The sequence below is a fragment of the Mastacembelus armatus genome, chromosome 6 (assembly GCF_900324485.2).
Source record: "Mastacembelus armatus chromosome 6, fMasArm1.2, whole genome shotgun sequence".
In the NCBI taxonomy this organism is placed as follows: Eukaryota; Metazoa; Chordata; class Actinopteri; order Synbranchiformes; family Mastacembelidae; genus Mastacembelus; species Mastacembelus armatus.
In genome coordinates, this window is record NC_046638.1 from 19,439,898 (window position 1) to 19,462,972 (window position 23,075).

Consider the following 23,075-nt stretch of genomic DNA (forward strand, 5'->3'; position numbering starts at 1 on the left):
GCCCCCTGGGCGGATCTATTAGGTTGTAATCGATAGAAACGCGCTGTCATTGGCTGCAGACTCTTTCTGTCAAAGTCGGGTTTAACAGATTAGGTTGGTCCTTCTCGACTGGCGTCTGCGGCTTCCACGGCAACGTTGTCTCGTCGAATGATGCATTTAATTATATATATAAAATTCCCTTCTCACCCCTATGGGTGGCGTGTGTGTGTGTCTTCCTCCATCTCTGGTCCTCTACCAGAGGCCTGGGAGTTTGAGGGTTCTTCACAGTATCTTAGCTGTTCCTAGCACTGCGCTCTTCTGGACTGAGATCTCTGATGTTGTTCCTGGGATCTGTTGGAGCCACTCTCCCAGTTTGGAGGTCACAGCCCCGAGGGTGCAGATTACCACGGGGACCACTGTTGCCTTCACCTTCCACATCTTTTCTAGTTCTTCTTTCAGCCCTTGGTATTTCTCCAGCTTCTCATGTTCCTTCTTTCTGATGTTGCTGTCACTTGGGATTGTTACATCTACCACTGCGGCTTTCATGAGCTGAATACATATTTATATTATGCCTTATATGTATGCTGAAATAAATAAAGAGGTTGTTTTTGGAATAGCCTACTGGTTGTTGTATTCCTGCGCCTTTTTAAATATAATTCGATCACCATTTACTCACTGTAGACTAAATATCTGTGTTTTTCGTTTATTCTGATGATGCATGGTTTCTGCCAGGAAGTAAATGCTCCAAATTACAAAGAGCTTGCGTGGCCTGCTACAAGGATTTGTGTCAGAAACTAGATGAGAGATGATCAGCATAACCTAATCACGTCAGTGCTGGTTTATGTGCATCATCTAGTGGCAGTAAAGTATAACGCATGTTTAAAGGGGTCTCTAACGCCAGTCCTCGAGGGCCTTGGGGTACTTTATGTGCCATGGATCACCAAATCACTAAAGGTCTTTTTGGTTTGTTTGTTAATATTTTATTGGCGACTGCTTTGATTTTCATAGAAATATTTTGTCTTGCCCATAGCTTTCAGGGAGTGCAGAGGTTTGGCACATGCCTGCCAGGGGCTCAGTCAGTAGTGAAATTTAATTAACTCTCTTACCTCAATTACCTACTGTTTTTTAATATAGTCTTCAATTTAGAGGTTAGTCTGCATACTTTAAAAAAAAATTCCACTAGAGCCAAATATTGTTTGTTACTTTATAACATATATGTCATGAAGATAATAGCGCTATCTAAACCAACTACACTAGTAAAATACATACAATTTATAATCTATTTCTTTTATATATAGACTTTCCATGTTAGTTTCCCATTGCTTTAGTTGTTTAAATATCTGGAATGCACTTTGATTTGGGCCATTTAAATTGGTGTTGCTTAATAATAATGATAATAATGCATAATATATTTTACCTTATTTATATTATATACATGGAGATATAGCATAATGATACTTTCAATCAACTAAGTTGTACTTTTCTCACAATCTTTTATAGTGGTAACTATGCATTTTTCCTTACATAGGAGTACTGGATTAATTGTCTTGATAGGGCCACTTCGAGAGTGTGTATACTGACTAGTGATAGAACTTAAGTTGTGAAATGGTCAATAAATCGACTGTGGTAAGTATATTAAACAGTCTAGTATGTCTGCATAATGTTATACATGTCATACATGGTATACAAAAAAAAAAGTAAATAAATAATATTAATAATAATGATCTCAAGCATGCACACACCCCACTGTAGAAAACAGTACACTGGTGCCGTGACTTAACAGTTTAATGTAAATCCAAGACAAAGTGTGATTACATTTCTACACATATACAATATGCATATGTGAGCATACAAATTCTCATTAATAACTCGATTCACCTCGGAGACCGAAAAAATGATCAAAAGTAACAGTGAATAACAAGCTATAACATAGTTCACCACAACGCGAGCCCCTTCTCACCCTACAGTTAGTAAAGAGGACAATTAAAATAACTATATTCTTCTATTTGACGAAGCTGTTTTGTCTGTTAAAATCCTCCTGTAAAATTTACAATGCTATCATTAGTTTTTTCGAAGCCTAATATAAATTCACTCCATTTTTCTACAACGAAAATGATTAAGAGAAGCACACAACATCATAATGGTAACATAAGCGCTTAGTAGCAAGTACTCAACTTGTTAGGAGGTTTAATTAATCCTTCTTCTTATTGTCATTATTATATTTATTTAAACATTCTATAAAGCCAGTAAAATATCCATTCTCATAACATACTTAATAATATTAGGCTAAGGAACAGGGTATACATAGAACGCTACAATCAACAGATTGAAATAATGAGACATCACAGCTCAATAAACAAAAGTAAATGAGAAAAGACAATTAACAGAGAAGTATACTAGGAAATACTGCAGCACATATTAGCTTTATCGACAAAGAATGAGATTTTACACCACTGAGAAACCATACAGCAATGGACACAAAAGGGGGTCAGGGTTTGATGCGCTCTTAGGTCTTAAGAAACTGTAAATCAAATGACTTGGATAAATGTTGTTGTGCAAGTACTATATGTATTTAAGCACTTGAACAATACTGAATTAATACTTGAATTTTGTACCAAGACCTCCAGATTAAGACAGACATTTCTGTAGTGTAAACAGACAAATCTGGTTTTAATTTAGCTCTGGTCTACTGCTACCAGACTAATTTATTAGCACTACAAAAACAACTATCTTTGGCTAGAGACTAGTAATTACGAAATTACCCCCTAACCTTTCATGGTTGTGGACAAATTTGAATACGAGAATATGGTAGGAAAACAAAGTAATTTGATCTGTTTTGGTTCTTAAATTCAAATGCTACAATCACAACACCCTTGATTAGTGGTGGCATCAAACCTCGACCACCTCACCCTGAATTCCACCAAGGAGTAGCCAGCAAAAGGAGCAGATCTCCTTAACAAATGTTTTTTTTAAAAAAACTAAAATGTACACTCTCATCCAAAAGGGCTTTAAGAATGCTTGTGCAGCTAGATTATGAATTTCCTGGTGATAAAAAGTACACCAACTCATGAGTAATCTACCTAACACTTGTTTCGATCCCTGCACTTTGGGAAGCAGCTGCAACTTTGCTAAATAATTTATCCCATCCGAGTATGTGAGTTGATGTTGCATGTTGTCTGTTCACATCTTGCTAAACTTAAAGTCACCTTAGAGGAGTTTATCCGAAGAAGACTAATGTATAGCACTGTGTGCCATTTTCTCAGGAATGTTTTTCGTCGTTTCCAACGCTTTTGGAGGAGTATTGACAATAACAATATGAACAAAGCTGGAAGTTTGAATGAATTTCAGAGGAATATGCCAGGCTTCAAAGAGAGTGAAATCCTGCCTTTTTAAAAATTTTCTCTAATTTATATGTAACCTTAAAGCTTTGGAGGTATAGTTGGTTATTTGGAAGGCAGTACTCTAACAATAAAGTCACTAGCTGGGAAGGCTATGCTCACCTCAACAACACAAAACATTTTTACACTCTACTTAAGCACATTTTGGTAATTTTAAGGTCACTCAATCTACGTTAATGTTCATATTTCTGATTCCCCTTTTTTTATAAAACACAAAACATTGGTTATGTGAAACAGCATGATAGACAAAGGTATTATACACATCAATTATTTTCCACAAAGTTGCGCATACAGGGCTTCTCTTAATTGGATGTTTCATTTGAGAAAACAGTGATTATTCTATAACCCCTAATCATGAGGACAGTAGTAATTTTTTGTCTCATATGGGATTTTGCTGGAGATCCGATGTATAATTATTGCATCATGCATGGCCACAATTGGTATAAAAATTAAATTAATGGTCACCCACTGAGAAAAAATCTAAAGCCATTTCAGATGTCACAGGTCACATATTACATTCATTTTGTGCAGGTGACCATAGATTTAAAGGTATAGTTGGTACATTTTTGATTAATTAATGTCATCTCCATGGCACGCTAATGTAAAACAAATGTAGTTTTACAAATTGATCTTTTTACAATACAAATAAAGCTACTCCATCAACAATGTAAAAAACAACTGGCTTATAAAACAATTTAGAGAGAGGATAGATAATTATAGATCATTCAGTCTAAACAGGGGCCAAGTTTGAGGAATAAGGAAAAATAAAACAGAAATACCTTCGAAACAGACTGTAGCTCTTCTCATAGTTGGAAGTCTACATTCTAAACAAATTAAAGACTAGACTATGTATTAACTATGTCAAATCCTCCCTATGTAGTTGTACATTATATGCACACATGCATTTTTGGAGGGGTAAAAGATGTCTTTACAAACACTTGTCAAGTGTTAAAAACATGAGACCAAAAGTTATTGCCAACCTAGTCTAGCAATGCTGTGGAGAATTGCTTATACTGTACTGTGCTGTGCTGTACATGGTCAATCTGTTAAACTCTTTGGTGGGAGGAGCGAAGAAGGTCAGCGCGTGACAGTGCTGTCCCCTTGCTGACAAGAGTGGGGACAGGACAGCAGTGTAGCATGGGTAATGCCAAATTCCCTCAAACAGTGGAATGTTTCAGTAGTCTGTCTCATTAACGACCAGAAGATTTCAATGGAAAACCATCTCCGTTATGCATGTGTGCTTAGGCCAGCTGACCTTGAAGAAATTAACTAGATAAAGTAAAATAAAAAGACAACAAAAGAAACAGAACCAGCAAAGTACATGCATGCTGGAGTTGATGGGGAGTGAAGAGATTTTGGTGAAACAAGTACCAGGATGAAAGATCACTCTGAGGTGTGGCACCTCAAGCCAAGTATTCATCTATAAGGGCCCTAGTGGATTATCATCAACTCAAAGCCTACTATCATCTGCAGTGTTGCAATACACAGGTGTGCCCACCTCCATGGAATACTAAATATTACTGTACATCAACTCCCAGGTTACAAAATAGAAATGAGCCTTACATAGAATAAAAAAAACACACACACACACGCACTCTAGTAAAACATCCACAAGAATTATTGCAACAATCTCTAAAAATAAACACATGTACTACAGCCATGTCAAAAGTTCAAGATAATGTTAAGTTAAAACAAAATCACTTCAAATGCAAGTACTATGGCATACCATGAAGAAGAGGGGAAGGCTTTCACTAAAACCACCAGCAGTTCTGATGTGCCCACGTTCAAGAGGACAAACAAACACAGGAGAGAATTTGTATCACTGGCTACAAGAAAATGAAGTCTGTTAATTCAAGCAGCAAACACACAAAGCAACAGCCCTATAGGTTCTCTAAGTGTTCAGGTATCCCGTCTGGCTGGTGTGGTGATGTCTGTGGTGTACCTGGATCGAAGACAAATGGACAGTGGCAACAAATCTTCCACAAGGTGCCCTTCCAGGTGTATGCTGCGGCATTTCCCTTCTGTTCTGTTCTTGCAGCTCTGAGATGCTACCCAAACCTCTAGCACAACAAACAACTTCCAATTATCTTTGCTGGAGAAACAAACAGAAACAGCAACAAATGACAACTACGAAAGGTTTCATGTCAGAATCACAAGTGTGCATTCAGGAAAAGTAGAGCCCCTGTGGCTCCTACCAATCACCCAGGCTCAGTGTTACTATCAACCTGCTCAGTGCCAACGTGCTACCATTTTAGTCCAATTTAAGATAGAGAGTTTCACCCTGCCCTCCACAGTCCCTACCTAAACTGACCCTTTGCTTTCAACCAGCCCCTCTCACTCTTGCCTACACAGTGTCTCTCTCAAATAATCCTCGATATACTCTGTCTCTTCACTGCCGCCAGGCTATCTCTAGCTTCACTTAATCACCCTCATGGCAACAATCACTTTCTGTCAGGCCCTTCTCTTGGACTAGCTTTTAACCTTACAAAAAAATCTACTGTGTTACACTGTAATGTAACTAATTCCTTGTACATGAAAACTGAGCTAAAATGCTCTGCTCTGTACACACAATACATGAATTCCCTTGATTGGATTAAAGAGAAAAAGAAATATACTCCAAACTAAAACCACATTTTGGGTGCCACTATGACAGAGGTTTACAGCTACGGCTATACTGTACATTTTTATATTTACATTAATATCCACAACAAATGTAACAAAAATGCATCTATGACTTTGGTAAGTACCCCAGGCAAGTTATCTCATGCACACATAATAAAATAGCTCATTGTGATATCAACTCTGACATTAATCTTCAGCTATAGTATGCTGTCATTAAGGACAAGAAACAGCAAGGGCTGTGCCTACACCTGGAAGATAGCTACATCTGCCCCAACTAGAGTGTCAAACAAGGGAAACATGTCTTTCTAAGTATAGCTATAGTCTCTTGTGGCTTTCAGGATCCAAGCCAAGTAAACTGTGTCGTAATATCTGTAAGGCACTACGAGGGAACAATGGTCAAAACTTAAAGACTGAAGAGGGTTTTGAGGAGGTGGACTACACACACATGGCTGACAGTAGCACACACAGACAATCACGTTGTACATGCCTATGTTATTATAACCACTTTGTGCAATCACATTGAAAAAAAAGGAGAACAAATAAATCTGTTGATATCGGGGGAAAAAAATGTTTTCTTCTTCAACTTAACAGGTGTAGACTGCTACATTCTAAGAACGGGGCCCAGCTAAGACACCTAAGACCAAAACTGAAGTATCATCATAAAGGTCAAACAAAAACAAAAAATATCTATAAATACACTAAAAAGTTTGTTGTCTTCTGTTGGTTATATTTCCACAAGCCTCCTCAGCTGGAGAAGGTGGAGTGGTGGGAGTTGCCTCTCTTTTCTCCCCACACCGTGAATGATTTGGAAATATTAAGACAGTTCAAGGCCATCAATATTGTTTTTCTTTGAAGAGCAGCAGGTTTCCGTATTTCACCATCTCCCAAATCTCTTGGGATTCTGAACTCTGTTCAACAGTTACTTCCCGAATTTAGGAGGGGAAAATAAAAGCAAACAAACCAGAAAACCTCCACTGTCCCAAAAGGCCTGTTTCCCACTTCTATGTAAAACTAATGAGACATTACTTTCCTCATAAAATGAAGCAAAGAATAGACAAATAAAAGCAAAACTGGCCCTTTCAGGAAAAATTAAAAACAAAATTGAAATAAAACATCTTGAACTGTATCCCTCTGAAATTCAACCCCATCTTTCCCTTCTAGAGAGGCTGTGAATCTTTTTTTGTTTTTCTCTCTGTCGTTATATCTTCAAGTTATATATGACAGTTTCATGAGGATTGCATGTTCCTCTGTCTCTGTTTATGTCTGAGGTTGAGGAGAAGATGTTTAGGATATTGACAGGGCTCAGAGTGGGTGGGTTGGGGGAAGCAGCAGCCCTGGGTCAGGCTCTCCAGTGTCTTCTCTAGAGGTAAGGGTACTGGTTGACCTTGGTGGGGCTCAGCGGGTATCCAGTGTAGACAGTGGAGGCAGGTGAAGCGCTGATGTAGGCCTGGTGGGCAAACTGGGCCTGGTACTGACTGTGGTGCAGGGTGGGCGAGGGTAGCACACGGTGGCCCATGCTGACTGGAACCTGATGGACAATGCTTGGTGGGTAGGTTCCATGTTGGACTGCATGACGAGCTGAACCTTGTGATGCCACTAGATGGGCCACGGTGCCGGTGGAGCCCAGAGCAGTGGGGGCTGTGTAGGTGTAGAGGTGGGGCTGGCTAGGCAAGTGTGCAGCAGCCAGGTGCGGGTGTACGTTTCCTGTGTGAGAGGGGCTGTTGTGATGGAAGGAGTATGAGGCCTGAGCGGCGATGGTAGGGGTGATGTAGGCCTGCTGGCGCCGATGACCTCCATTTCTCTCGGCTACCATGTGCTGCTGGGCCTAGAAGGGATAATAGATATTTAGACAGGTGTTGCTGCATTTAGCCAGAATCAGACTAACTTCTGTTTCTAGATTTAGTGCTAAGCTGAATTATCCGGCTGCTGCTGGTAGCTTTATATGTTCTATACAAACATGAGAACGACATCAATCTTCACAACTAGCTCTTGGCAAGAAAGTGAAAAAGTCTATTTCCCAAAACACTGAATTACTATTTACAACATCTGAGTTTTCATACACACATATTCACACAGTGATAGTGATTGTTAATATCTCTCCACACCTGGCTGAGATTGAGAGGCTGCTGCTGGAGGGTATGTGGCCCTGAGCGCTGCTGTCGGTAAGACACGCCTCCTGTCACTCCCCCTGGAACATGATTATTGCCTGACACCCCTCCATTGGAGGATTTGAACTTGTAAGCTGAATTCTGATGGTTCATTGCATCTGCTAAGGAGAAGATACAATTCTGGTCAACTGGGTAATGACAATTTTAATACTTCACATCATAACATATACTAACTAATGCTATGAGGATTTTTAGGTAGCCAAGTGGTTTACCTGGCATCAGGCGCTCACACTCATTCGGAACCTCACTGTGTTGGGTTTTGAGAGGGGGGATAATGATGGTGCGGGGGTTCCCATTGTTGTAGTTGTCCAGAATGGTGGTCTTTGTGTCATAGCTGTTGTTGTTTTGGGGCCTGGACTCCACAGTGTAGGGGCTGTTGTTGCTGGAACAGTCAGAGTCGGGTGAATCATGGACCGTCACACAACTGATGACATTCTTCCTCTGCTTTGATGAGCTGGTGACGAGCAATAAGACTATTACTGAGAATGCCAAATCAGTCCCAGTGACTAGCAGCACATATTAATCTATTAATAGGTAGTAATACTTTTATAGCTTTATGTTTATAATGATCTGATTATACATAATACAGAGAATTAGTGTAAGTATATACTGTACAATAATATCAAAATCTAGATCCTATGTGTTTTGTTGTTATTGTTGATACAGTAATTAATTTTTGTAGCCCAGTAGCCCATTTTAAGGCTTTAGACTGATGTCCACTTACAGAAACACCAAGATATGTCATTGAAAAATTCAGTATTATGTTACACACTTTACTGAAACATAAAATGACAGCTGGCATCTTAGTTTTGTTGGCAATAGACAAAACTTTGCTGTTAAGTCAAAGCAGACGCATGTCATGTCTCTATAACTGATATAACTGATATATACCCTTGATATATTGTGGATATTCATACTGCAATGAAAATCTCTTACACTAGTAGAGTTTACTAGAGTAAAATGATACTGATAAGCACAATGATGAACAATCTTCTCAGCCCGTATCAACAGAGATACAGAAGCAAATAAAGCAACTGAATCCCAGTACTGACCCATTGTTTTGTTTGTGGTCATCTTCCTCATCTGTGTCACTGCTGATGGTGATGATGCTGACTGCAGGGCTGGGTGTGTCAGGGATGATGATGGTCTGCCTGGGGATGTGGTGCTGGTGCTGATGGTCACGGGTGGTGCTGGAAGCCTGTTCTGTTTCACTAGCCCCCCACCCACCACCCCCACAGCCCTGTGGGGCCACACAGTTGGAGGCTGAGCCGTTCTGCAGAACAGCACAACGTGGGGGCGTGTTCTCCTTCACCCTCTTGGAGCGTTGCGGGGACAGTACCGCCTGGGAGGACGACACCTCATAGGACGACATATTCCTTATGGAAAGACACAAATGGGGGTGACTGTCTTATAGATGGCAAAAAGCACAAATCAAAAAAGGATCAACACCTTAAAAATCAAATGCTATGAGACATCATGATGATCATGAAGATAATCAGCTGCCAGGAAGTCTAATGAGTACCTGGCAGACATCTGGTGCTGTTTGTTCTTTTTGGAAGAGTTGTTATTGGTTGAGGGCTGCCTCATAACATGTGCCACTCCCACGTTGAGTGTCTGGTTGGATGGGAGTGTGACATGGCCAGCCAACAAGGCTGGCTGCTGCATGATGGGATTGTAATGGCTGCCATGAGGGTGGGAATTCCTGTAATAAATATAGAAATAATTTTAAGTTAACTATACAATAAAAAAACCTGCCACTGAAGTAGCTAATCATGAATTACTGAGTAATACACTGACATATGAACATATTTAAACCCAGCTATAAGAACAACAGGATAAGTATTTTCCACATAAGCCAGTGGGTGGCAGCAGCTAACTTTCGTAAAGAAGACCAAAGAAGGAGCGGAAACAAGTGAGGTAGAGAGTAAAAAGGGAGGGCAGAGGAGCTGACACCAGCAGCTGTGGAGCAACAGCTCTGCAGAGGAAGTGCGACACTTTTCCAACCGTCTCTCAGAGGACAACAGAGCTGACGCTGGACGGGAAGGGAGGGAGAAACGGGGGTGGGGGTGTCTGGTCATAGATGGACAGTTCTGGATTAATCTGAACATTCATGGCCCCAGCAGCCTTCCACACATACACATTTTATACGTGCATCCTCCTTATCTCCCTGCCCTGCTGCCTTCTTCCATCTATCCATCCATTTATTGGGTCATTGAGGTGACAGGCTATACTCGACATGATGTCTCTACATGTACATACTGTATGTCCCATCTCCCTGAGGTAAATCTGCTCTTATAAAAGCAACAGTGTGATTTATTGAAGATAAAGGACAAGTTGTCATGGAGGTAAAGGCTTCCTGGTCAATCAGCCATACCATCTTCTTATAGCACATTTTGAACTGTAAAACCCATAAAACCACAGTTGACCTTTGAAATAAGTTTATCTTGCTCAAAATACAGACTTGCCCCCAGTATTATGCACATAAACTTGATTCTACACAGAGTCTTGACTCTGAAGCTTTAACATGACATTCAGACATTATTAAGCAGATTCAAAAACAGTGAAGGTTAAAACTGGCCAGGAGCAGCTGAAAATAAGAAAGCAGTGTTGTTCACCTCCAGTTGGCGAGGGGCTGCGTGCTGCTCATGGAGTCGGGGATGACAGTGGCATGCTGGACTGAGGTGTGGGTGAGCTGTTGCCAGGCTGGAGGCAGCAATATCTGCTGGGTGCCACTGGGCCAGGCCTGCTAAAGGAAGAAAAAAAAGAGAGAGTGGGGGATAAACAAAGAGAGCAGGAGATCAGGAGTGAAAACTAAAAGAAGAGACAGAAAAACAGTCAGTTGTCATGTGTCATCCAAAATGTGAATTTTCTTCATTTGTTTCATAACGTTTGCCATGGGTATACAAAGTTACCTGAAAGTTTTTTGTCATTCAAACATTATAAATGTGTGATCAAAGGAAAGTCATTGAACCTGGTTGATTAGTTTGAGGGTGTGTGAGTGATAAATTACAGTACAGTGCATAACAGCTGGTTTAAACTAGCTACTGGGCATGCAAAATGAACTCTGTCAGCTTCAAGGAGACAAAAGAGATCAGGCCAGGACTTAATAAAGATGTACAGCAGCACCTTTCTTTGTGTGTTTGTGTATGAGTGACTAAGCCTATGTGTGTGTGTCTGCAAGCTAGTGTGGTTATGTGGTTGACTTCAGTTAAATCAACCTATGTTTTAATTAAACATGAAGGCCTATTCAACCTACTGTGAAAGAAGTACTTTGTACTTCTGATGCAGAGCAGGAGGAGTATCAGACATAATATGCCCTAAGATGTGCCAAGATGAGTGTGTGCGCATGCATGCTCAAGTGTGTTTGTGAGTTATTGTGTGTGTAACCTTAATAGTTTAATGCAGTTCTATTGATTAGCACTTTAATGTCAGGGCTAATGAATTGTTCCTTTAATACCATTTGCACATCTTTTTGCAAGAGCATCAGTATGTACTGCAGCACACGTAAAAAAAAAGGGAGGCAGAGAGAGAGAAAAGAGAGAGAGATGCAAAATGAAAAGCAAGTAATTTGTGCATATGCTACTGTAGCTTTTATTTTTACCTTTGTGTTTTATCTCTGTCTTAACTTTTATCTTTACATTAACATATTTACTTTGCTCTGTGAGTTAATTTTATTATAACATTGTGCCAGAATTTATGCTGTAGTGTGGCTAAATTGTTTTTGCCTGAGTCCAAACCAACCAATCTCTATATGAAGCATTGCAGGGTGCATAGGGTAGAGTAGAGTTGCCTTGTGTGTGCACTGATGACTGACATCTCTAATGGAACACTCTGGAGCTGGAGATGGTCTTTACATCTAAGACCACATCCAAGGCCTTTTATCAACATGCCATTAAGAGACTCTAATACATCCATCCATCTCTTGCTCACTCTATCTCCATTCCTGGAACTCTACCAGCCTCTCTCACTAGGCGTCTGTGTTGTGTAACCAGCCTGTCTGCCCTGAAATGGTAACCCAGTTAAGAGGCCGTTTTCTTTTTGCTCAGAGCCTACCATCACTATCAGCAGTCCATCACCTCCCATCTTGACGCAGACTCCCCGGCTGAAAACCCTTTGTCTCCTCGGGGCCTTTAAAGCCCCAGTTCTCACTCCCCAATTGTTTCCACATTTTCTGCATTCCTGCTCCAAATAAATGTCCTGCTGGTTTCCCTGCCTCCCTGCTTGGCGCCTTGTTCACTCTGCCACCTCCCTGCACACCCAGGGAGGTAAACATGCGTGGGTCTGAGGTGGGCAGATGGGGAATATGACAGTGAGCAGTGGTTGGGTTCAGGCACAGGTGGGGGAATGCAACCAAGAGGCCAGCAACAACTCATCCAAGCCTGTGAGACCTCCCACAGTAAAGGAATAAACACAGAGAAACACAGACACACACCCAGTTATTAGGTGTGCTGCTCACTGGACTATATAAACCATCTGCTTATGGTAACTATTGCCTGTCTTTGTTTAACATGTGTGCAGACAGACGCTACAGTCATCACCTGCAGGGCATGGTAGCAATATGTGATCTACACTTGATATATCCATTCATGTAATTTATGATTTTTTTTTTTTTGATAGACCCATCAAATCCCTAAATCTGGTGATGTTGTGAGTTCTCTGGTTATGTAGAGCCTTATCCAAGCTTCCGACCTCCCAGGATCCTCTGAGGCCTGTAATTTGGAGCGCCTGACTTGGAAGCAGCCCTGAAGCTAACCATTTGGTATCTGACAGATTAACCCACCATAGAAATACAGACATGCACACAAATACACACACTCAGTTTGCCGCCTGCCTTCTTGCCTACTGCATGATTAACTGGAGATAAGGGAGCGCTTCAAACTCCCTGGATTCTCAGGGATATTTAAAGCCGTCATGGAAAATTTCCATCGGGAAAGAAGCGGTGTAGCAATGGACAGAGTGTGTGTGTGTGTGTGTGTGTGTGTGTGTGTGTGTGTGTGCGCGTGTGTGTGTGTGTGTGTGTGTGTGTGTGTGTGTGCGTGCGCAGAGAGGGTGATGCGCAGTCACTTTCTTTAACTTCCAACAATGGTATATTAGCAGCTAAAGCTCAAGCGCCACCATGCAGGCCCTGGTGAAGGCCTTTGCTGTGTGAAAGGCTCTTGCCTCTGTGTGCATCAGACCATGGCAGCCTCAGCCTCCAGGAGAGAGGGGCAGCAGAGAGAGTAAGTGAGCGGGAGAGAGTACAGGGAGAGACAGGCAAGGAATAAAGCACCGGCAGGCTTGTCCTGAATGTGCTCAAGAAATGACAGCTGCCAGCAAGGGGCAGGGTCACGAACACTGAGTGATTTCCAGCCTCCATCAACAGATACTATTCTTAGTGAAGGTGTATGAAAAAAGAGATGCAGAGCTTTGTTTATTTGTGAGCAGTTCCAAATCTGACAGGCAGTGTTATTATTGGTTTCTTTTCTGTGATACTTAGTCTTACCCTACCTGTGTAAGGAGGCCAGGTTGGATCTGCAGAGGCTGGGCACCAGGTGCCTGTGTCACTATGGGAACAGCATTCTCCATCCGCACAGAGTAACTGGTGTGCTTGGAAGGGGACGCCTGCAGCCCTGTGTACAAATAAAGTATATGCACAGAGGATGTCAACAAGTAAGTACAGCAATACCCTCCACATCTGTCACTCATAAACAACATCATGTGATTTGCTAAATTAAGAGTGAAAGATCAGATAAACAGTTATATGCAAGCTGATTTATCTGCAGTTTTGACAATAGAAACACTACTTAAAAAAACAAGTATAAAAAGTATAAAACCAGCTTCTAATATTGGAATTCTATTGTCCAATCCTCAGAAATAATAAACAAACAAATAAAATAACGCCTTGCAGTTCTCTGGCCCTCCCATTGCAAACACAGAGGAGTGGTAAGTAAGCACTACACAAAGATATTAAATTTCCTTTCAACTGATTAATTGCCTCATCTAGTTAGCCTTGAATTACTGTTTGTATAGTACGATTGACACTGCTTGCGGGGTACTAGGCTAAAGCTGCAAAACAAAGAGACAAAAAGCAATTGAAGAGAAGGACTATTTATGCACAGAAATAGAAATTAAACTCATTACCATGCTGATTTTATGATCTAAAGTTAGTGCTGGACTTAAGCTTTAAGCAATTTACTGTGTTATTGTGATTTATCTACATATTATTACCTGTTTCTGAGTGCACAAAGCTATTCATATTAATACAAGGTGAACGGTCAGTCCTCCTTACCTTGGAAGCCAGGTGGGCAGACGATGAGCGCCTGCTGGAAGGGGTCAGGCCGGGCAGCACAGAGCTGAGGAGCTCCTGGCTGCAGGGGCATACTCCTCTGGGCCACGGCTGCCATGGAGGCAGCGGAGGGCTGGTAGAGTGCAGATTGGTAGTTTAGTATGGAGACATCAGGACTTGCAAAGGAAAGGGTGGCATTGTTGGTGGAGGAGGGAGCCAGGTTGTTGGCCTAAAGGAATGATGGGACCAAAATAAATATCATGAGAGTGGGGGTACTGATGGGAATGACTGGGAAGTGGAAGTGCTCCGAGGAGGAAAGTCTGAATAGCAGACATGGTTAAAAAAGAGTAACAAAAATGTACACATAAAAATGCAAAACAACCACAAGAGACCAAGATCAAGAGAAGATGAATAGTGGGTCATCCATCATTAATGAAAGCTGGTGGAAAAATGAGGAAATTGGACGGCTGATTTGAATGTCTTAAAATATGCGCACTTGATTAATTAGAGGGAGAGAAAGCATGTGATGAGAGATGCAATCAATGGCACAATTCAACCATCAATGAGTAAAAATGCCACCAGAGCAGATTTGGACTGAGATTTTGATCGTGGTGTATCACTGAAATGATTTACTGGCAAACAAACCTTACTTCTTCGGACTACAATAATGTGCTGCTAGCGAATGTGTAGGAAATTAGATAGCTTTACTGCACATGAATTTACTGATGCTTTGTGTCTCACTACACTATTTAGAAAGAATTAACTACTCTTAAATGAGTGTTAAAGTCAAGGGGAGATGCTACTGCATTATTTAAAAGTAAATTTAAATGAAAATCACAAGTCAACTTAATGAGCTGCAGCAAAATTTGACATTTTATGTCACAGCTTAATTTTCCTCCCTCTAAATCAATATGCCTGACAAAAGCAATATTTCACAGTCAAAAGTTATTCTTTACTTATGTAGCCTTAGGTAACTCCAGTATGTCTTGACCATTAATAAGCCATGTGGAATACTAAGACCTTCTGGGAGCATCTTAGATACAAACAAATGCTTTTAAGAGACACCGTTTGCTCAGCCCAGTAGTATTTGCTCCACAAGACTGTGTCTAATTTTAGACCTTTCATTAAGGCTCTATTACATAGAGGTGGAGGGAAATACAGAGACAGCACTTTCATTTTTCATTTGCTCTCTTTAGCATGTTCGATGAACACCAGGGGAGGGAACATAATCAATATGGCACCATGGCATTCATCATAAACAAGTACGGAAGCAGCAAAATACAAGCCAAAGATGCATTCCAGCCTTGCAAATGAATCAGGGTGAATAAATCACTAACATAAGTCTGTCTATATGCCCTGAGAGCCAGGAGCTGAAAAGACAAGCTGAGGGAACGTTAATCCATTTAAATCACAGCAAGATGGGGGTTTTGTCGCATGCTACACAGTGTGAGCTAGCTCAATATAGGAGATAAAGAACTCTGTTTACTAAAGAGAGGGATAGGGGAGAGGGCCAGAGTGGTAACTAAGCACAATCTGAAAAATTTTGCAACCTGAAGCTTGTCAGAAGACAAAAGTCAGCAGTTTTGATTCATAGACCGTATGGGAAAGAAGCGGAAAAGCACCACAGGCTCAACCCAGGGAAATTGGAGGAAAGAAGAGAAGACAGAGGAGGACAGGAGTGAGAAGAGGGGAAAACAGAGGACGCCTGGTAAAGGGATTCTTAAGGCCTGAAAGCCCCAGAATGCAAGGCAAGCAGGAAGTTAGAGCTTGTCATGTGTGTAATCAGCACTTTGTGACAATCCCACAGGACCTGGGGCACAGACAGAAATGCAGGCAGACATACATGCACCAAAGCAGAAAGGCAGGCCAGTAAGCATGGAAACGTGCAGAAAGACAGGAAGAAGACAGGAAAAAATAGAACAAAGAGACAAACAGACGCTCACAGGCACTAAGCTGTTCAACCACTGACAGCTGGCTGTTTAAAATGCAATTATTTGGAAAAAAACCTCTGTTAGCAAAATATATCACTTAGTTTCAATTCAGCTTTACTTAGCTATGTTATACTTAGTAACAATCTTAATATTTTAAAGGTTGCATACAACATACTTGCATTCTATGTACATTTTACATTTATTTAATGAAATAATGATCTAATTTCATAATTGCATCTGACAGCATGTCCACTGAACTATAACTGTAATGATAAATGAGGGTGTTTATTTTTTCAGCTCTACCTGGCTGTGCACAGTGTTCAGCTGGTTGTTGAAGGTCATGGTGAGGTTGGTGGAGGTGCTGGGGGCCACATGGGTGATAAAGGGCGTCTTGCTCTGGTTGACTGTGTCGTACATGTTGACGCGACGCTTACAGATCTCCATGTTTTGGAAGCACGACTTCACGCTGCATAGACAGCAAAACAGAGGAGGGATGAGAAGTGGGTCTTATGACTCTGACAGATGTTATTTCAGTGTCAAACAATAATTATGGAAACAATGGGGCCTATTGAGCTCGTACTGTGTGCTGTGTGGAAAATCGAGGAGATGTGACATAGTAACAAAGGGGTGGTTGAGCGTTTCAATAGGGGTGATCCTCTTGTCTGCGTCGATGGTCAGCATCTTGGTTAACAAGTCAATAAATTCTCTCCTGTCAGCCTTCTCTGCCAGCATGTCGCTCCCCTCCAGATCTGACGTCATGTTCACCTAGAGCCATGAAACAAACACATCTCAGCATTACTTCTACGGTGGCTGAATATTCAAGGTCTCTAATGACAGAGAAAAAGCTCGCCCACAGCTCATTCCCATGGAGAAACCTCATCAGTTAGGGTGTCAGTTTGTGTGTCACAGAGCCCTGTGGTAACCTTGCACCTCAGTGACATTATAAACATTTGCACTAGTATTCATAGCAACACTTGAAATATCCCCTGGCACCTTCACTGAGATTTTTATCTACTCCAGAGATGTGAAAACAAATAAAAAACATGAACTAAATAAATGCGTGCATTGGCTAGTTTCAACTAGCCAATTTAAAAAAAACTTTCACAAAGGACACTGAGGGCCTCTGAAAAGCTGACATGAGACGACTTAACCTAAATATGTTCTGAGGCAGTTCTGGGAAACTGCTATCATGTTGGTTCATCTGTATTAAACACTGTGGTTTAGGCTGTGGATAAATACTGGGAAAAGCAGATTTCTGCTTTAATGCAAAGTTATATAACTAGGAGGAACAGCTTAGTCAAGCACAGAGCTGAGGCTGGGCTGTGGGTTTACTTTTAGGGATGTCATATGGGGTGAGGTAAGAAGGAAGTGGAACAAGGTCATGATATAGGTAGTCTGAGCTTAAGCGAACAAGCAGATTATCAGGCAGTGCGAGGACAGAGACAGGGACAGTGGCAACAGACAGGCAGCCTTGTTTATTGTGACTGCTATGCAGAGGTAGCAGGCCCTGCTTTTCATAAAGATGTACCGCTTATCTGTAGGCCCGCTCCAAGGGCTATCAGATGTGCTGCCAGTCAACACTGCAAATCTGATTCAATCCTCTTTCTTTATGCAGGTTATTCATACTCTGCAACCATTTCTCTATGCTTGCCATCACCACTGGCTGTGATAAAGGAATAATCTGCAGAATGAGGGGAGAAATAATCACATTGTCCTCTGCTAGTAGAAGAGATGACTTTGGAAAATGTACGGAGTTTGGTTGCACATGCATTGCAGGTGGGAGTTGGAGCATGACAATAATCAGGCTGGATAAAGAAGCCTGAAGAGGAGACATACGTTTGCTATCATCCATTTAATTAAACTATGTGAATTTACAAGATCAAAAAAGTATTTTCATGTTACATTTTCTTACAACTGAAATAGGCAAGAAATGTTCAAATCTTGAATAAAAATCCTCAGTTAAAAAAAATATAAAGACATTGTGCTACTCCAGCATGGTCAGCGTTATGTTTCTTGCATGTCAACAGCTGTTTATGGAACCACATCTGTGTCATAAGGAGCCCTGACATGCCACTTAGAAGTAAGGGCAGGGATGACAGATGTTGAGCAGTGGGACAGATTGGGCTATGCCTCAGGAAATGTGGAGGTAGCTATGCAGGATGCAGGCCTGTCTTTTGCGCAACCCTACAACATGTGCAGATTTACCCTATAAACTTTATTTCTCACTAGCAGAAGCAGAAGAAAGGAGCTGTGTGTGTGTGTGTGTGTGTAAGACCATGTAATAAAAGATCTATAATGCAAAGACCATGCTGCACCTCCTGTCATGGCTTCACTCTTATCAAGAGATATTGAAGGATTGCAGATTAAAATAAAGCCATTTTCGAGTAGTTCTGGCTTTCCCTCCATCTACATCAGGCCTCTAACAGGGCCCTGCATTTGCTAAGTTGTTCTCTGATATACTTAAATTAGATATACTTGTGACTAAAGCTTCCCCACTTTTCCCACGACCGAACGGAGGTTCATTATCTCTTCCTGGCACCAAGTCCTTCTGTCTTGCAGGGCCTTTAGCTATGTCATCCATTACACACGCAGAGACAGATGTCCACAATGCTGACTTCTTTATGCGGTCAAGATACTGATTAGAGAAGGCACAAAAAGGCAGTATGCTTGTACAGCTCTGCTGTGTTTTTGTAGTAAGCTGACTATAGCTGGAACAGTAAGAGAAAGTCAGGGCACGGAGCTAAAAGTGTAAGAGATGGGATGACCCAGGGGATATCATACGAGTGTGGTTGGTTTCATTAAACTTTGTGCAGCATGTGTGTGTGTTATAACTGTAAATTCAACAAGCCCAGACAGCGATATTAGTTTATCCCAGCCGGCAGCATGCTATTCCAGACAGGCCTGACAGCAGCCCTGGGCACTACTGGACAGCCATAATTGTCTTCATCATTTAAGCAGCTACATGTGTTTCATATTCAATGGGCAGTTTCCAGGTTGCTGCTAGCTGTGTACAAGATGACCATATTCCAAAACAATAATTCACCTGCTTAACTCTTATCTGTTGGCTAGTTATTATCAGAGGCAGGATCAAGGAGCATGCTGACAAGAGAATAGTGACAGAGATTCAAAGGATCCTGGGAAAAATATTGTAATTTTCCATCAGCACTGCCATATCTGCTGGCAAAATCAGTATTTGGCCATGTAGGGGCAAACATAACAGCACTCAGGTTCATCTCAATGTCAGGCACATCCTATCAAAATGTCATGGCTACATGTGAACTTTCGCACTGTGGAGAGAGGAATTCACTCTGAGTTGCAGAGGAGAGTGACATTGGATGTAGCTGTGTTCAGTGGCAGTGCTTTTCCATATATAAGTCTGCTATACACAGGTCATGCCTTCAGGTTATGTAAGATCTCCTAAACAAACAGGTTCCCACAAGTGACATGCATGGGTCTCACCAGCTGAGTCGTGCAGACCCAACATGGTCCCACTGAGTCAGTCTCAAAAACTGGTTTGGACCTTCTGGAATTTGTGCATGTGTTTCTAAGTGTCTCAATAAGTGAGTAAGAGAGGTATGCATGTACTGCAGATGTACAAAGTGAGAACATAGCCACAACACTCACTTTAACTTTAATAAGAAAGCAAACTGTACATTTCAAACACGTTAACCAGCCTCACCACATGCTCAGCTCAAATGTCTGTCTGTAACTTATTAAACAGCAGTTAAGTGAAATGAAGAGCAGAGACAGAGTTGAGGAGGGGATTCAGTGAACAGCTGCTTTCATTTCACACTGTAAAATTCTATATAGCAGCAGAGCTACATTGCATATGGAGATCAGGCCTTGGCAGGATAAACATTTTGAAGGATTTCAAATATCTGATGGCTAATTCTCAGGATGTGACGAATTAAATTGGAGGAATCTTTAATTGCAAGACAGGTGGGTGCGAAAAACAGGAAAAGTAAATAATACATCTATTGTCTTGTCTTGTTTGTGGGAAGAGGAGAGTCTTACTTTGAGCTGCTGAAATAGCATACCTGCGCCATATCATCCAAGCAGTTGAAGATGTACTTGCGAGCTTCCTTGGACTTAATCCCTGTTTCACCTTCGTGGTCCTCTGGAGTCTGCAGGAGACAAGAAGCAGATGTTCCTCTCAAATCCCATCACACTTCCCCTCTGGAAACACACTATTTACATTTGGCTCATTACAGCCCCTTGTTGTTGATGTGCAGCAGGACTCGGCTTGCCCTCTGAGCAACCCTGGGGTAGCACACAAATGCTCATCTAACAGCCAGGGAAGATGGAGTAGACTGCATGTGGAGTCACACACTCGATTATATGAACACTGATATAGACAGAATATACACAATGCACACACACACACACACACACACACACACACACGCGCGCACACACACACACACACACACACACACACACACACACACACGCACACACATTTGATTTCATCCCTAATGCAGACATTACATTGGCTTACATTTATTTCCAAGAAACTTACCAGAATCTTAACCATAAACATAACCTTCAAATTGTTACTCTAAAATGCAGAGACTGACATGGTGGGGACGAGAATCTGCTCCCCACAAGAAATGCGAAGTCCCCACAATGTGAGTGTATAAACAGGTTTTAGTCCCCATAGTGGAATGAGTAGCACCAGACACACACGTTTTATAAGTTTAAGTTTCAGAGGGTAAAAATTAACAATGCAGTTAGGTTAGTTTATAAAATGTTTACTTTCAGTGTTTGTACAGTTGACTATGTATTGTACATGTGTTCTAAGTAAATACTTTCCCCTCTACTTAACAATATTACCTATAATATTATATATATAATATTATTAGTACTAGTAAGTCATTCTAGCCTCTCATTAGTCAGCACACTGTCATGTGACTTGGGATGAGGAAAGTTTGACTACTGTTATGATACTGCATGGTTAAGTAATAGGGAACTGCTACACAAAATTATCCAGCACCCCCATGCTATCTCCTTCAAATAAGAGTGATCCATCAACCACCTATTGAACAATAAATAAACTGAAACTGAAACCTGCACGTGACTCCAGTACAGAATGGACACATTTATTTACATGAACTGTATAAACTATGTGAAGGGAAGCAAAAATGCATGTGATCATTCTCTTTCAAAGGAAAAATTAGTTGTGTGTAAAATTTACACACAACTAATCTGTGTTGACAGTAGAAACCTCCTGACTGAACACATGATATTTTTAATTACAGGCAGCAATAAAGCTGCAGTTACTTGGAAACACATGGCAAGGTCAAATTAAAGCTGAGCAATCACTCTTACAGACTGACTTTCCTTATGTGTCTGAGTGTCTCTCTGAGTGGAAAACAGCGGTCAGGATGCATTGACAGTTAATTTTCCACATACCAAAGACACTAGAAAATTGTGATGAGCTCTACTGTAGCAGTGGTGTCAAGTGCAAACTAATAATCCATCTGTGTGTCTTCCCTACAATGCTGCTGTCAACTCTTATCTACAGGAACTCAGAACTCCCCTTCTTTAAAGTGACAACAACATGTTTTAAAAAGGCCTCATAAAAGGGTAAAAATTCTTTGAGTGAAAACACAAAAAAGCTGTGCAACTCTTGCCTGACATCTGCTAAAAAGCCAAGGGGAGTTGTCTTGGGAGCATGTACACTCTGTAGTGTGTTACTATAGGTCTTCATTTAAAGGTCAATCCTCATGATCAGTTGCTGTCAGTGTGTTATGTTACTGAGATTTATAAGAAACAAATGCATTTATAAATGCTCTTTGAAAGAGATTAATTCTAGGCAGAGGCAGAGCAGACGGTAAAAACATCTCCATATCCTCCAGAGATGGATCAGTATTTTGCTTTCGATACGGTCAAGAACTCGGTGTGGAGAGTCACTGTGTGGCACACAAAAGTTCAAGATAATTTAATGAGGGTAAAAAAATAAAGAAGTAGACCTTTTCATTGAGGGGCCTACGTAGATGAACAGCAGGAGTGGGTTAGGGCAGACACACTCTGAGGTGGCCTTACCAGGCTGGGTGTCCATTTGCCAAATCCTCTCACACACAATGATTTCGCTGTCATTACCCTCTCAACATTTTGCTTGTGAAATGTCAGTTGCTCCTAGATGAGTGTACTTGGTGTTAGTAGCTTGGAAATTTGTGTGTGTGTGTGTGTGTGTGTGTGTGGGTGTGTGTGTGTGTGTGTGTATATATATATCATTCCAGCTATCCCGTACCTTAAGTCTCCAGAGAGGATACGTGGAGTCAGGGTCTCTGTTGAAAAACCTGGTGGTTTTGGTCCCTGCACTCAACAGATACTCTGCAGGGAGACCCTGTGTCTGTGAAATGTACCGGATCTGGAAGACACAGAATGGAAAATCCATTTGAGATTGTTAGATCATATGCATAATTGAATCAAAAGTTGCTTTTAAGTTTGTAAATCATTCCCGATGGTGACAGAAAAATAAAACTTTAGAATGGATGTTCTTTTGGCAGTTTGAACATCTAGATTGAGGTTAACCACTCCAGATTATCTGAAATATAAAATATGCATAGCACCCAAACATGACCTCAGCTCGGTCTCAGATTGATCTGAGACTTGTAAATGAGACACTTTGCTCAGTTTCTGGACCTGTGAAAAATCAGGAAAGCTTGTTCAGTAAAACTTGCTCAAGGTTCTCCCTTGCTGAGCCTAG

General features: G+C 41.2%; 1 protein-coding gene across 6 annotated transcripts in view; it reads right to left on the minus strand.

The window, feature by feature from the left end:
* Positions 1-1,746: 1,746 nt before the first annotated feature.
* Positions 1,747-23,075, minus strand: part of hipk2 (homeodomain interacting protein kinase 2) — a 68,877-nt gene continuing 47,548 nt past the window's right edge. Inside the window, exons 4-15 of one of the 6 annotated variants that reach the window (XM_026311446.2) lie at positions 22,617-22,736; positions 20,401-20,487; positions 16,944-17,128; positions 16,667-16,829; positions 14,436-14,565; positions 13,655-13,776; positions 10,783-10,913; positions 9,690-9,869; positions 9,220-9,543; positions 8,380-8,621; positions 8,105-8,265; positions 1,747-7,824 (exon numbers count right to left, since the gene is read on the minus strand). In XM_026311446.2, the coding sequence (XP_026167231.1) occupies positions 7,360-7,824; positions 8,105-8,265; positions 8,380-8,621; positions 9,220-9,543; positions 9,690-9,869; positions 10,783-10,913; positions 13,655-13,776; positions 14,436-14,565; positions 16,667-16,829; positions 16,944-17,128; positions 20,401-20,487; positions 22,617-22,736 (2,310 nt within the window). In that variant the 3' untranslated portion in view covers positions 1,747-7,359. Of the gene's footprint in view, positions 7,825-8,104; positions 8,269-8,379; positions 8,622-9,219; positions 9,544-9,689; positions 9,870-10,782; positions 10,914-13,654; positions 13,777-14,435; positions 14,662-16,666; positions 16,830-16,943; positions 17,129-20,400; positions 20,488-22,616; positions 22,737-23,075 lie in introns of all 6 variants that reach the window. The other 5 variants (XM_026311447.2, XM_026311445.2, XM_026311443.1 and 2 more) reach the window with 5 other exon arrangements.